The 11,631-nt window shown below is 43.4% G+C and overlaps 1 protein-coding gene and 1 long non-coding RNA gene across 8 annotated transcripts in view; one reads left to right on the top strand and one right to left on the bottom strand.

Annotated features, from left to right (window-relative positions):
- Parp11 (poly(ADP-ribose) polymerase family member 11) overlaps positions 1 to 9,357 on the bottom strand; it is a 46,614-nt gene extending 37,257 nt beyond the window's left edge. The window contains exons 1-2 of one of the 7 annotated variants that reach the window (XM_031383518.1): positions 2,027 to 2,245; positions 601 to 698 (exon numbers count right to left, since the gene is read on the bottom strand). In XM_031383518.1, coding sequence (XP_031239378.1) covers positions 601 to 698; positions 2,027 to 2,208 — 280 coding nt within the window. In that variant the 5' untranslated portion in view covers positions 2,209 to 2,245. Of the gene's footprint in view, positions 1 to 600; positions 699 to 2,026; positions 2,246 to 7,051; positions 7,111 to 7,695; positions 7,924 to 9,186 lie in introns of those variants that run through there. The other 6 variants (XM_031383517.1, XM_031383521.1, XM_031383520.1 and 3 more) reach the window with 6 other exon arrangements.
- LOC116099631 lies at positions 1,924 to 4,002 on the top strand. The gene is made up of 2 exons (XR_004122323.1): positions 1,924 to 2,048; positions 3,809 to 4,002. It is a non-coding gene; the product is annotated as an uncharacterized LOC116099631 (long non-coding RNA).
- Positions 9,358 to 11,631: the final 2,274 nt, after the last annotated feature.

Below are 11,631 nucleotides of genomic sequence, written 5' to 3'. Positions count from 1 at the left end.
AGCCAGGGCTACACAGAGAAACTCTGTCTCAAAAAACCAAAATAAATAAATAAATAAATAAATAAATACAAATCAAAACTAAGCTGTGGTGGCTGGAGAGATGGTTCCATGGTTAAGGCAACAGCTGCTCTTCCAGAAGACCAGGGTTTGATTCCCACCACCCACAAGGCAGCTAACTCCAGCTCCAGGGCATTTAATGCCCTCTTCTGGCATCTGAGGGCACTGCATGAATGTAGTACACAAACACAGAGGCAATCAAAACACCCATAAACATATAAAGAAATATTTTTTTCCCAAAACTAAGCTGTGTTTATCAACAACATTCTGGTGCTCACAGGAGAAGGAAGGGGAAATAGCCAAAACAGAAAAAAAACGAGTACCAACAGATAATAAAACAAAATAGCAGTCAGCCATATGAGGATGGGCCAGGGGACAAAGAACACAAGGCCGTATGTTCACTATGACTAACAAAAGTCGGCTTGCTTAGCAAAACTTAACTTATATATGATTTCACAGAAGAGTGCCCCCCTTTTTTCAAGAAAATGGTTTTATAACAAATCAAATATATGAGACATTCACTAGATCTTCTGTAATTCTCACCAGAGTATAAATGGTCCAATAGTACAGACATAAGTGCCATCCTGAAGGAAAGAGGAGCAGGTGAGCGGAGAAATCTTAATGCATTCCTGTGCCAGTCACTGTCAAGAATTCAACAAGCATTTGTTATGCAACAGGATCTGTTCTCTAGTTGAATATACAATTCAGAGGATTTGAAGTATGTGACCTTGAACAGAATATATACACTGCTGATGTGTGTCTGTTGTGGGGAAATCAATACAAAGGGGCTGCTGGTAAAAACCAACTCCATATCCATATATACACATATAGAGATGGACATTGATGATAATACTTAATAGTTAACAGTGAACAGAGTGTATGCAAAGCAAGTTTTATCCCAATGCTAAATGTTTTGCTAAAATCACATCTGAACATGTACTTTCCTCTTCCCTGATCTGATTACAGTATTAGTGTATGAATCAAAACTATCTGGACTGCCATGATGGAATGAGATGGAATGGAACTTCAATGTCGTCCGAATCCCAATCTCTGGGCTCATTTCTAATCAGGTACAAACTTTTAGACATGGGGGAATTTACTGACAGACTTCACTGGTAATACATCTAAGTAGGAAGTAGGTTACTGGTTTTGTGAGGGAGAGAAAAAGGGTTATTTCAAGTATCGACTTGGAGGGTTACTGATGTCAAGTTAATGGTTAGCTCAGCTTCTGAGGTAGTTTCACAAACTAAGTCCACAAACTTCTTGAAACGTGATTCTGCCCATCAACTCCGAAGTTTTAACTCCAGTGTATATTTTTCTCACTACTACATTCCTATAACAAGATCTGAATATTTTTGACAAATGGATCTGAATCCTCATTCGTGGCGGGTAGGAGTTTGAATGAATGAATGAATGAATGAATGAATGAATGAATGCAAGTGTTTTTTTTTTTTTTTTAAATGCCTGCAGACATAAGACCTACTGAAGGCAAACAAAGAAGGATTCCGGATCATTGTTCTAACCACGGAAAGAAAACATTTAAGCACGTCATCATCCCCTGAAACTCATAAAGAGGATCCTCAAAGCTCTGTAGCTCCAGAAGGGACAAGGAGCAATGAGGGTGCGGGGGTTGAAAGGAAGTAGGAGGTTCGAAAGCCAGTAACTTCAATTGGGAAGCAGAATCCAAAATATAAAATAATGAGGAAAAAGAGAAGACAGAGAAACCCCCGGAAGTAAAATCAACAATCGGGAAAGGAAAGCAATGGCGTGGAAGCGGCTTCCGAATGCCCCCACGGCTCAAAGCTGGGAGGCCGTGGCTCGCAGAAGGCCCCGCGACCCGGGACCCCCGTGACCCCGGAACGCAAACCCCCAGCCTGAGGCACCGCGGGGGCGAGTTCCCGGGAACGCCTCCCCGCCCTTCTCAGGCAACCCCGCCCACTGGGCCCGCCCCGTCCCGCCGGCTACTCACCGGATTCGCTTCCCACATAACGGTGCGAAATCGAGCGGAGAGAGCCTGGGGGAGGGGCTAGCCGTGGGGTCGGTATGGTAGGCTTTTTCCGAGGATCCCCAGGAACGAATGGACCGAAAGGAACCCTTAACGGAAGCCTTCCTTCTCCCCCTCCCCGTCACAAGCTGGCGTCTTTGGACCATCGAACCTCCCGACTTCCGCCCGGATCCAGCCAATCAGTGGTGGTACCGCCCACCACTAAATCGCTCCGCCCCTACGGCGCCCTTGGAACTTCCGTGCGTGTTGTAGCCGGCCAGCCTTTACCTGCGTGGTAAAGCTGTCTAAAGCCAGCCATTCTTCCCACCACGTGATCCTCAGGCTCTTGGCAGGATTGCCTCCATGCAGAACCTACGTTTATTTATTTTTTATTTTTTTGGTTTTTCAAGACAAGAACCTACGTTTATTAAGATCACCTTATACTGAGTCTAGTGGCCAAGTGCTAGGCCTGAGAAGCCCAACTCGACCAATGACAGTTGGGTTAAGCTTCAAACCCCTTTGTCGGATCCTTCTCCCTTGAATTGGACGTGATGATAGTTCTATCTCAGGGTGTAAATGAGCTTGCTGAAATCAAGTACTTAGGTGTTTGCAATCTAGGGAAAAAAAAAAGTGAGCTATTGCCACGTGTCACTGGGCTTGGAAGTGAACACTGACCTATATGTTGTCCGTCCTCATGGATTTTAGAATCGAGAGAAGAAAGCAAAAAGTAATTTGGAATTGCAAGAACGTCTAACGTGAAATTTTAGACAGCATATGGAGGTTCCCAAGCACATTTATCTAGAGTGTCTTGAAAGCTAAGGTCTCAAAATGGTGCTTACATCAATCACCTGGGTAAAAAGATGGAAGAATATTCCTCTTCTTTTTGTTGTTGTTGTTTTTCGAGATAGGCTTTCTCTGTATAGCCCTGGCTGTCCTGGAACTCACTCTGTAGACCAGGCTGGCCTCGAACTCAGAAATCTGCCTGCCTCTGCCTCCCAAGTGCTGGGATTAAAGGTGTGTGCCTCCAGGAAGAATATTTTTAAAGGCAAAGAAGTAGTGTGAGAATATAGGTGTATTTTTAAAAGTAGGTCAAACAAGCCGGGCGGTGGAGGCACACACCTTTAATCCCAGCACTTGGGAGGCAGCGGCAGGTGGATTTCTGAGTTCGAGGCCAGCCTGGTCTACAGAGTGAGTTCCAGTATAGCCAAGGCTATACAGAGAAACCCTGTCTCAAAAAACCAAAAAAAAAAAAAAAAAAAAAAAAAAAAAAAAAAAAAAAAAAAAAAAAAAAATAGGTCAAACAATACCCACAGATTTAGAACCTTATTTTTCTTTTTTATGTTTTAATATGGATAGTTTTCCATGCCCATATGTATGAATCTATTTCTTTAGACTGATGGTGTTCCATAGTTTACATGTAACAAAAATTACTATAATCACTATTTTTGTTTAGACATTTATTCATTAACCTCTTTGGAACTAATTCTTAGAAATGATACTTTTCAATAAGAAATTTTTAAAAAAAATGTTGCCAAATGGTTAACCAGTTGCCCAAATATTTATTGCGCTGCATAATTATTTTTACTTCCTACTTTGAAGTATATTTGCTAAATTTGCATGCATATGCATTTATACTTATATTTCTGAACATTCTTATCTGTCTTCTAATCATCTGCTTATTCCTTTGCTTTACTGTGCTATTATAGTACGTAGACTCCTAACGTACTTGCTCTTTTATAAGGAATATCTCCTAATTTTCTTTTTCAGTGTTTTCAAAATAATGAGTTCTCATCCTGAGAACACTTGTTCCTGTATTCAGGTCGTATGTCGGGAGGCGGAGTGGTCTGGGTGGATGAACCCAGAACCTCACACATGCCAAACACCTCTTCCACCACTGAGTTAAACCTCGACTGCCTAAGTCTCTGATAGCTTTAAATACATTAAAAATATTTATACAACAATCTTTATGTGTTTGTTTTGGCTATTTTATAGCTTTTTTTTCAAGTGAAATGGTTTTCATATTTAGGAAAGCTGTTGACTTTTGTAAACTTACCATGTCATATCACCCTGCTAACTCTAAGGTTTCAAGGCAAATGAAGTGTAACTCTCAACCCACCAATGAGTTTGTCCTAACTTCCCTAGTTAACGTGCCTTGTCAAGACCCACTTGGCCTTCAAAAAAGACTAGCCCACAGTTGTTTCAATTGCTACTGCTCCCTTCTCAAGGCTATGACCATCCTGATACTGCAGCTTATTAAAAAGCAATCAGGATCTGTTTATGTAGCTCAAGGTCACCTCAAACTTTCCATCCCCCAAAGGCCGAGATTACAGTCATGTGCCATCACACCCAGTATAAATTTTAATCATAAGTAAAAGATGAATTAAACTAAGTCTTATAAAACTAATCCACCATGGCTACTACAGTTGATTTCAGAAGTGTGAGGGAGGATAGGAGATTAGTAAATCTATTCATGTCATTCGCCATATTGATGACCCAGTTTGACACAGATACAACAATGAAATAAAAGAAGCAACTGACAGCATTTAACAGCCTTTCATGTATTAAACTGGGGACAGGAAGAAACTGGTTTATAAATAATAGTGTCTTTAAGGAGTATTGTGGTCAGCTAGAGACCATTCTTATTACATTAAAGATGAATGAATATTATCTTGTTCTATACTCTGAAAAATTTCCAAGGTTTTAGAATATTCTCTTATTTGCAGGCAATATTACTGTATGATTAAAATTCACAGATTGGCTCTTTTCCTCACTGGGCCTGGCTGGATCCTTTCAGGTATGTGGAGTCATAAATCAGGATGACTTACATCTTACTTTGCTAAAGAATGAAATGAGTCTTAGACTTTCTGAAATATTCCAGTGGAGAATGCCTTCATTACTGTCTCCCAGGGTAGGAGGTGCTAGTCATTGGGGTTCAGCCCCTCACAGCTTTCCCAGGAACCACCTTCCATGCGTGATGTGTGCAGTGTCCTTCTTATGGAGTAGCATAACACCCAGCAGGGGAATACCTCTCTGTTTCATTGGGCTGTGGGCCCAGAGCCAGAGCACTGGCAACCGTGTGTGCGGATCACTCGGTTCTGAAGGCTAGGCTGTTTTTCTAACTCTCCGGTTCCGGTGTTTGTGGAGATATCTTTTTTTTTTTTTTTTTCGAGACAGGGTTTCTCTGTATAGCCCTGGCTGTCCTGGAATTCACTCTGTAGACCAGGCTGGCCTCGAACTCAGAAATCCACCTGCCTCTGCCTCCCAAGTGCTGGGATTAAAGGAATGCACCACCACTGCCCAGCTGATGTTTTAGATCTTTAAATGCCAGAGGGAGGGTAGGAGAAAATGCAGAATGGGAAAGGATAGGTCAGAGATAAAAAGTGGGGAAAAGGCCCCACTAGGGAACCTGAAAATTATCACATGCATTGATGAATGTGCAGGCTCTGACTGAAGTTAGAGCGGTGGGGGATACTTTTATCCTAAGCCAATAAGGAGAGATGAGAACCAAGTGAATGGTAAGATACAGGATGCAACATTGCATATTATTTTAATATTATTACCATAATTTTCCCTCCCTTCTTTTCCCTTTCTCCAAATCTAGGTATTAGGCATCACCATCTACAGACTTTTTGCCTCCCACCTGAGTGAGCCTTCCTACCTTTGAATCTAAGAATGCTTTTTAATTTGATACAATTAAAGAGAAAAATTATTGATCACGATATACAGGACTCCCACCCAACCGTGTACTCTCTCCAATGTTAACACTGTAGCTTTAATACCACACATTAGCTGCGTTTCCTAGTGATCATTTCCCACATGCCTGTAGCATACTTTGATTATATTCATGCCTATTCCCCTGTCTCACCCCCTCCCCCTAGATGCTTTTTCTAAGGGCCACATTCATAGCCAGAACTTGAGGGGCACTAGGAAAGGAGATGAGGGACAGAACCCTGTATCAGAAAGGAGAAGAGGGGCCTGGAAGAAGGCTCAAAGGGAGAGAGGAGGAACCAAAAGAGTGAGCGGGAGGGAGTGCTGGGGAAAGCACATTTGCACTGAATGTAAAGACCCAGCCTCTCTGTGAGAAGGAGCCAACAATGGGGCCAGGCCCCAGAGTCTGCCCTGCTGTGGAAGTCTGACAGTTAACAACCCCAACAGGAATTAAGAGGTGAAAGAAGCAGGTGAAACATTTGCAGAAGCCGAGATAAGCATTCCTGGGAAGGAATTCTCTTTTAAAAACATCAAAATGCAATCCCCACAGATTTTAATTAGGAAACATGACAAGGAATTAAATTCGACCTTTAAAGAAGAAAAAATGAAGTGCTAAGTAACTCCCCACACTCACTGGAAGGACTCTATTGAAAATACCAGTGATTATTAGCTTTAGCTGCTGGGGGAAATTATCCAAGCACAAAGATGGGCATCAGCATTCAGCTCACAGCGGCGAGCAAAAGCAGCAGCTGAGATGTGTGTCTATCCTAATTAGAGGATGCAGCGCTCTGAAAAGGCCCTGGAGCCACCGCATTCCTGGCTGGGCCTTTCCTTCCAGGAATGCCACATTCAGGTTTTGGTCATCACCACAGTTTTTTTGTTTTGTTTTGTTTTGTTTTTGTTTTTTTTGACTTAAAAGGAAAGGCTGAAGCAGAGATAGCAAGCAGGACTCAGGAGCTTTGATATGGAAAACAGAAAGCTTACAAACACAAAGCTAGCCTGAGAAGGGATCCAGAAGAGCTTGTGAGAAGGTGAAGGAAAGAAGAAAGCTTTGAAGAAAAGAGCAGGTGGAGGGAGGGTGGACCGCCCACATTTACTCCACTCCAGATCTGTGGGTCCAGCTTGTTCCTTAGGAGCACACCCAGGGACATTGAGAAATTGCAGCCAGTTATATAGTTTGAACTATACCTCAATTCTTCTTTCTCCGAGTATTTATGGGGTACCTTCCCATGTTTGAGGCTCTCTCTCATAGGTCAGTAAGCAGTAAAACCCAAAACCAACCAAACAAACAAAGTACCCTACCTTTGTGCTCCTTACAAGAGAGGCTTCAGAAGGCCTTGAGATGGAGCGGAGAGGGAGCTAACAGCGTGCGATAGATAAGCGCGTTACAGAGTTCGCAGTAAATAGCATTGTGACAACCCAGGATTGGCCTGGGAAAGGGAACATTTGGGAACAGCCTCAGAGGAGATAGGAGTGCACAATTAATAGAGATCTTAAGGATGTGTTCCAAGCAGGGGAGGCAGTCAATGCAAAACTCCTACACAGCAAAAATGCAGGGAGAGAGAGAAAGAGAGAGAGAGAGAAAGAGAGAGAGAGAGAGAGAGAGAGAGAGAGAGAGAGAGAGGGAGAAGAGAGAACGCTTTGGGAATTGTGTGTATGTGTGTGTGTGCATTCATGAATTTATAGACGTATACCAACAATCTCATGAAATAGCACCTGTTCTTGCAAGGAAACCAAAGTACAGAAAAGTTATTGCGCTCAAGGGCAAGGAAGCTTAACTTTGGTACTTCACTCCAGAACCCCCAACTCTTCTCAGTGTGTTTCAAGGCACCCTCTTCTGACTATTCAACCCCAGATGGGTTCAGGTATCCTCCCAAGAATGACATGTGCTACTCTTTCTTAAAGAAAACTGTGCCACTTGCTGTGGTACTGCCAATGACCCTTACCCTAGCTCTTTGCTCCTCTTCCTGACTCTCAGCTCCAGAGGCACCCATTCCTCCTAGCTAGTCCTTCATGGCCAAGGCCTCCACTTGTCAAGTCCGAGCACACGTCTGTGGGAGGAGTTTTGGCCTCCCCCACACCAGTCAATGGGGTTGGTGGGGATGCCTCTGTTGGTTAATAATGCCAACAGGTCAGAGGCCAGAAAGCATGACCTGCATTTAAAACTGTATCTTGCTGTTACCCCTACTATAAAGGATACCACATGGGGGGGGTGCAGTGCCCCCCCCCAGCTCCTGGCTTTCAGTGCTCTTTAACCCTTTTTCTCAGAGCTGAGTACCTTCATACGAGATGTTATCGGGATGTTAGTGAACTGAGCACTGTGAACAGGCATGTGTAGGGTTGAGTGAGTTATCCATCAAAAAATCTAAAGGATTACTTTTTAAAAGCTAGAATCTTGCTGTTGTTTTTTTTTTTTTCCTCCTACTTGTCTTCCCTCTGGTTTCCTTCTTCCTTCCCCAGGCTTCCAGGAGTCCAGAGCCCCACTCTGAAAGCTGCCCACTATTCCCAGAACCCAGGCACTCTGCCCATAGTCACAACTCTGTGTTGACTTTAGTGCTGCTAGTGTTGTGCCGGTGGGTGGGGTAGGGGTTTTTTATTACACTTTCAGTTCCCATTTTCCTTGTTAGAAAAAAAAAATCTAACCTTTCATATTTAAATAAACTTGTCTCTTCTGACACAAAAGGCCACATTCACCTCCCACATTGAAGCTCTTTCCCCTGACTAGCTCCTTCAGGGGAAAGGGAAGAAGAGCTTGGGATACACTGTTAGTGAATAAAGAGGGTGGGGAGCCTCCAGCAACTCTGGCCTGCCCAACAGCATGATACCCAGCCAACCCAATTCTACTTTGGAACCCCCATCTCTGTCTAAAATGAATGATTTGGTCTTGACAGTCATCAAGATTGCCCGCAACTCCCTTAAGTCTGTAGTAAGATACAATCAGATGTGAGGCTCAGACACATCCTCACCCAGGCTCCCACAGGTGTATCAAAGTCCTTACCCTTGTCTTTGAGGAGTTTTCCACAGACAGAAGAAGACTCAAATGTTTCCACACAAATGGCTTACAAAGGTACAAGCCAAACAAGACAGAAGACAAGAAGCTGTAGCAATGAATGGGCAGATCTCTGGTTTGGTACAAATAGTAACCTGGAGATTTTTACCCACCGCCTGCTGGACCCTTGGGCCAGGTCACCATAACATACCTCATGAACAGCCCCAACTCACAAAGAAAGGATCCTGGGAGTCACCCCATGCCCCACCTACATGTAAGATTTGGCATAACTCCTAATGTATTATTTCTAATAGACGATTCTTGACATTATTCCAGACCCTGAATAAGACCAAAGCTGCATCAGAAATGCATATAGTAGTACACTTCTCAAAGGCCAGTAAAGCAAATATGATTTGGAGTCATTTGGCAAGGCAGTGAACAGACCTACCTGGCAACCAGTTCTCAAAAAGCAATGTGTTGAAGGGGGGACCGGAACCCTTAGCCTGTACTGTAGAGAATCCGATGCAGCTGATGGTCTCAGCCTTGGAACAGCTCCAGTCTGAGCCCTTCCAAAGATCTCTAGTCACACTTTCCTGTCTGAACAAGCCAGGGGTTCCAAGAAAGCGAAACTAAAAGGAAAAAATCTGCTATGATCTCTCACGCTGAATGCTTTCATTTTCTTTCATCCAAAGGGTGTTTCCCATAGCTCTAATTATCTAGTCTTCTACTCAGAGAGAGGAGAAAAAGCATCCATGCTTGGAAAAGGACGTTGTATAAAAGTCTTGCCTAGATGACTTGGGGCATACAATATTTGATTTGGAGTTCCTTCCTACCTGCGTTTTCTCTGGGTACAGAGTGGATAGTCTCTTTTGCTCTGTGGCTGGAAGCCTTGCTTATTTCCAACACCAGATGGCGCTGGCACACAGGCAACAGTTTTCCTGATAGGAGGAGGAGGAGGAGGAAGAAGAGGAGGCCAAGCCACAAGCACAAACTTTCTGATAAGCCAGAGAATTCCTGCGTTTTTGGATGGAAAGGCCTAGCTTTTGTGAAGGCCGTGTCCAGAGGACTCTGCTGTCCATGTCGCTTTATCCAGGATGGTGGAAATAATCATTCTAATGTGTACTTAAAAGTAAAGCTTTAACAACTTCAACTAGAAGTCCCTTAAAAACAGTTTAGGTGGCCAGAAACAATGGGTCAAGATCAGAGGTAGCATTTGCTGGGTTACTATGATCAAAGGTGATGAGTCTTCGATTCTGACACAGGATGTGTCTTAACCACTTCATGCCGATTTAGACTCAGGCAGTAAGATTGCTTTAATGTACAATGGAGTTATTTGGAGGTTCTTTGATAGAGTGTTCACTGTTTGATCTCTAACCGCCAGCCAAGTTCTGATACCTTAACATCTGAGGACAAAGCTGGGATTAGAAAGGAGTTTGCCAGTCCTCAGTCTCCCTCCCCGCGCCCACACGAATCTCCATATTACAAGTCCCCCACCCCAAACATCCAATCTGTTTAAACTCTTTCAGACCTCAAAACTGCCCATTCAGAGGAGCAAGTAGCCCACTGAGTTTCTAGATGTGTCCAAGAGCTAGAATGTTCTTCCTTAGAGCCAAGGTGTGCCTGCTTTACCATACAGTGCTACCGTCTTGCCAACAGTGGCATTTCTATTGCTCTGTTTCTATGATTGGGGCAAAAATATGATTAGCTTTCATGATTATGCCATACTGATTTTTCTTTGGAACTGTTGGTCAACTAAAACACCTATGTCATTCATGTGACTGTCCTGACAAAAACTGTTCCCATTGTTGTATAGGAAACCACTCTGTGTGTGTGTGTGTGTGTGTGTGTGAAATGTAGATTATTCATAACTGTGAGTGTGTGTGGAGGTCAGAGGTCAATACTAGGTTTATTCCTCTCTTGTTCTCTAGTTTATTTGGGGGAACAGGGTTTCTTATTAAACCTGGAGTTCACAGATTCAGCTGGGCTGGCTGGACAATGAGCTCCAGAATCGCCCTCTTCAGCCTCAGTGGGCGTGGTTACTCTGAGTGGCTGTACCACTGCACTCCTGTGTGGGGATCCACACTCAGAGTCTCACACAGTAAGCTCTCCCCTCAGGGTCTCACACAGTAAGCCTTCTCTCCCCTCAGGGTCTCACACAGTAAAGCCTTTTCTCCCCTCAGGGTTTTGAAGCCCATACGATTCACTTCAAAAACCAAACTACAAGAGTTGAGCCTGATGTTATCATAAGGTTTTAAGTTGGGGACCTTACTGAGAACTGTGTAGTCCTGGGTGGGCTACCAGATACTCTGGGATACAAATGTCTGTGCTTTTTCCCCCTCATACACCTGCCCTGTTTGTGATCTGGAACAAAAAGCACTTAATTACTTCAAACTTTCTCTAAAATGGAGAGAGATAGCATTGCTACCTTCTTGATAGGTTGGTCACAAGTTCTATGTAGTAATTATTTAGAAAAGGTCTGTTTCCCACAATTCATAGCACCTGGTAAGTGATCGATAACCATTTGTTACTGTTATTAGTTATCTGCTTAGCCCTAACAGCAGTTCTCCTTTGTGTCATAAGAAAATCTGATGATTACCTTCTCTAAGACAAAAAAAAAAAAAAAAAAAAAAAAAAAATTCTCCTGAAAGCGTTAAAGAGAACTCACGCCCCCACCAGTTTCCCTTCAGGCTGCCCCACACATTAATCAGCACTCTGCAGGTGTGAGTCCCAACCCAGCCTCGCCTGTCCCCGTGGCCAGCAGCCAGTTCCTGTCTTATCACACTGCAATTATGATGGGTCTTGCCAAAGGCCGGGCTGAAAGCAAGGATAGGTTTGATGTCTCTTCTCTCTACCAATCTAATATCCCTATCAAAAAAGGAATAAATGAAGACAT

Source organism: Mastomys coucha, unplaced genomic scaffold (assembly GCF_008632895.1).
Source record: "Mastomys coucha isolate ucsf_1 unplaced genomic scaffold, UCSF_Mcou_1 pScaffold20, whole genome shotgun sequence".
In the NCBI taxonomy this organism is placed as follows: Eukaryota; Metazoa; Chordata; class Mammalia; order Rodentia; family Muridae; genus Mastomys; species Mastomys coucha.
The sequence above is the reverse complement of the archived record's forward strand: the minus strand, read 5'-3'. Positions and strand labels throughout refer to the sequence as shown.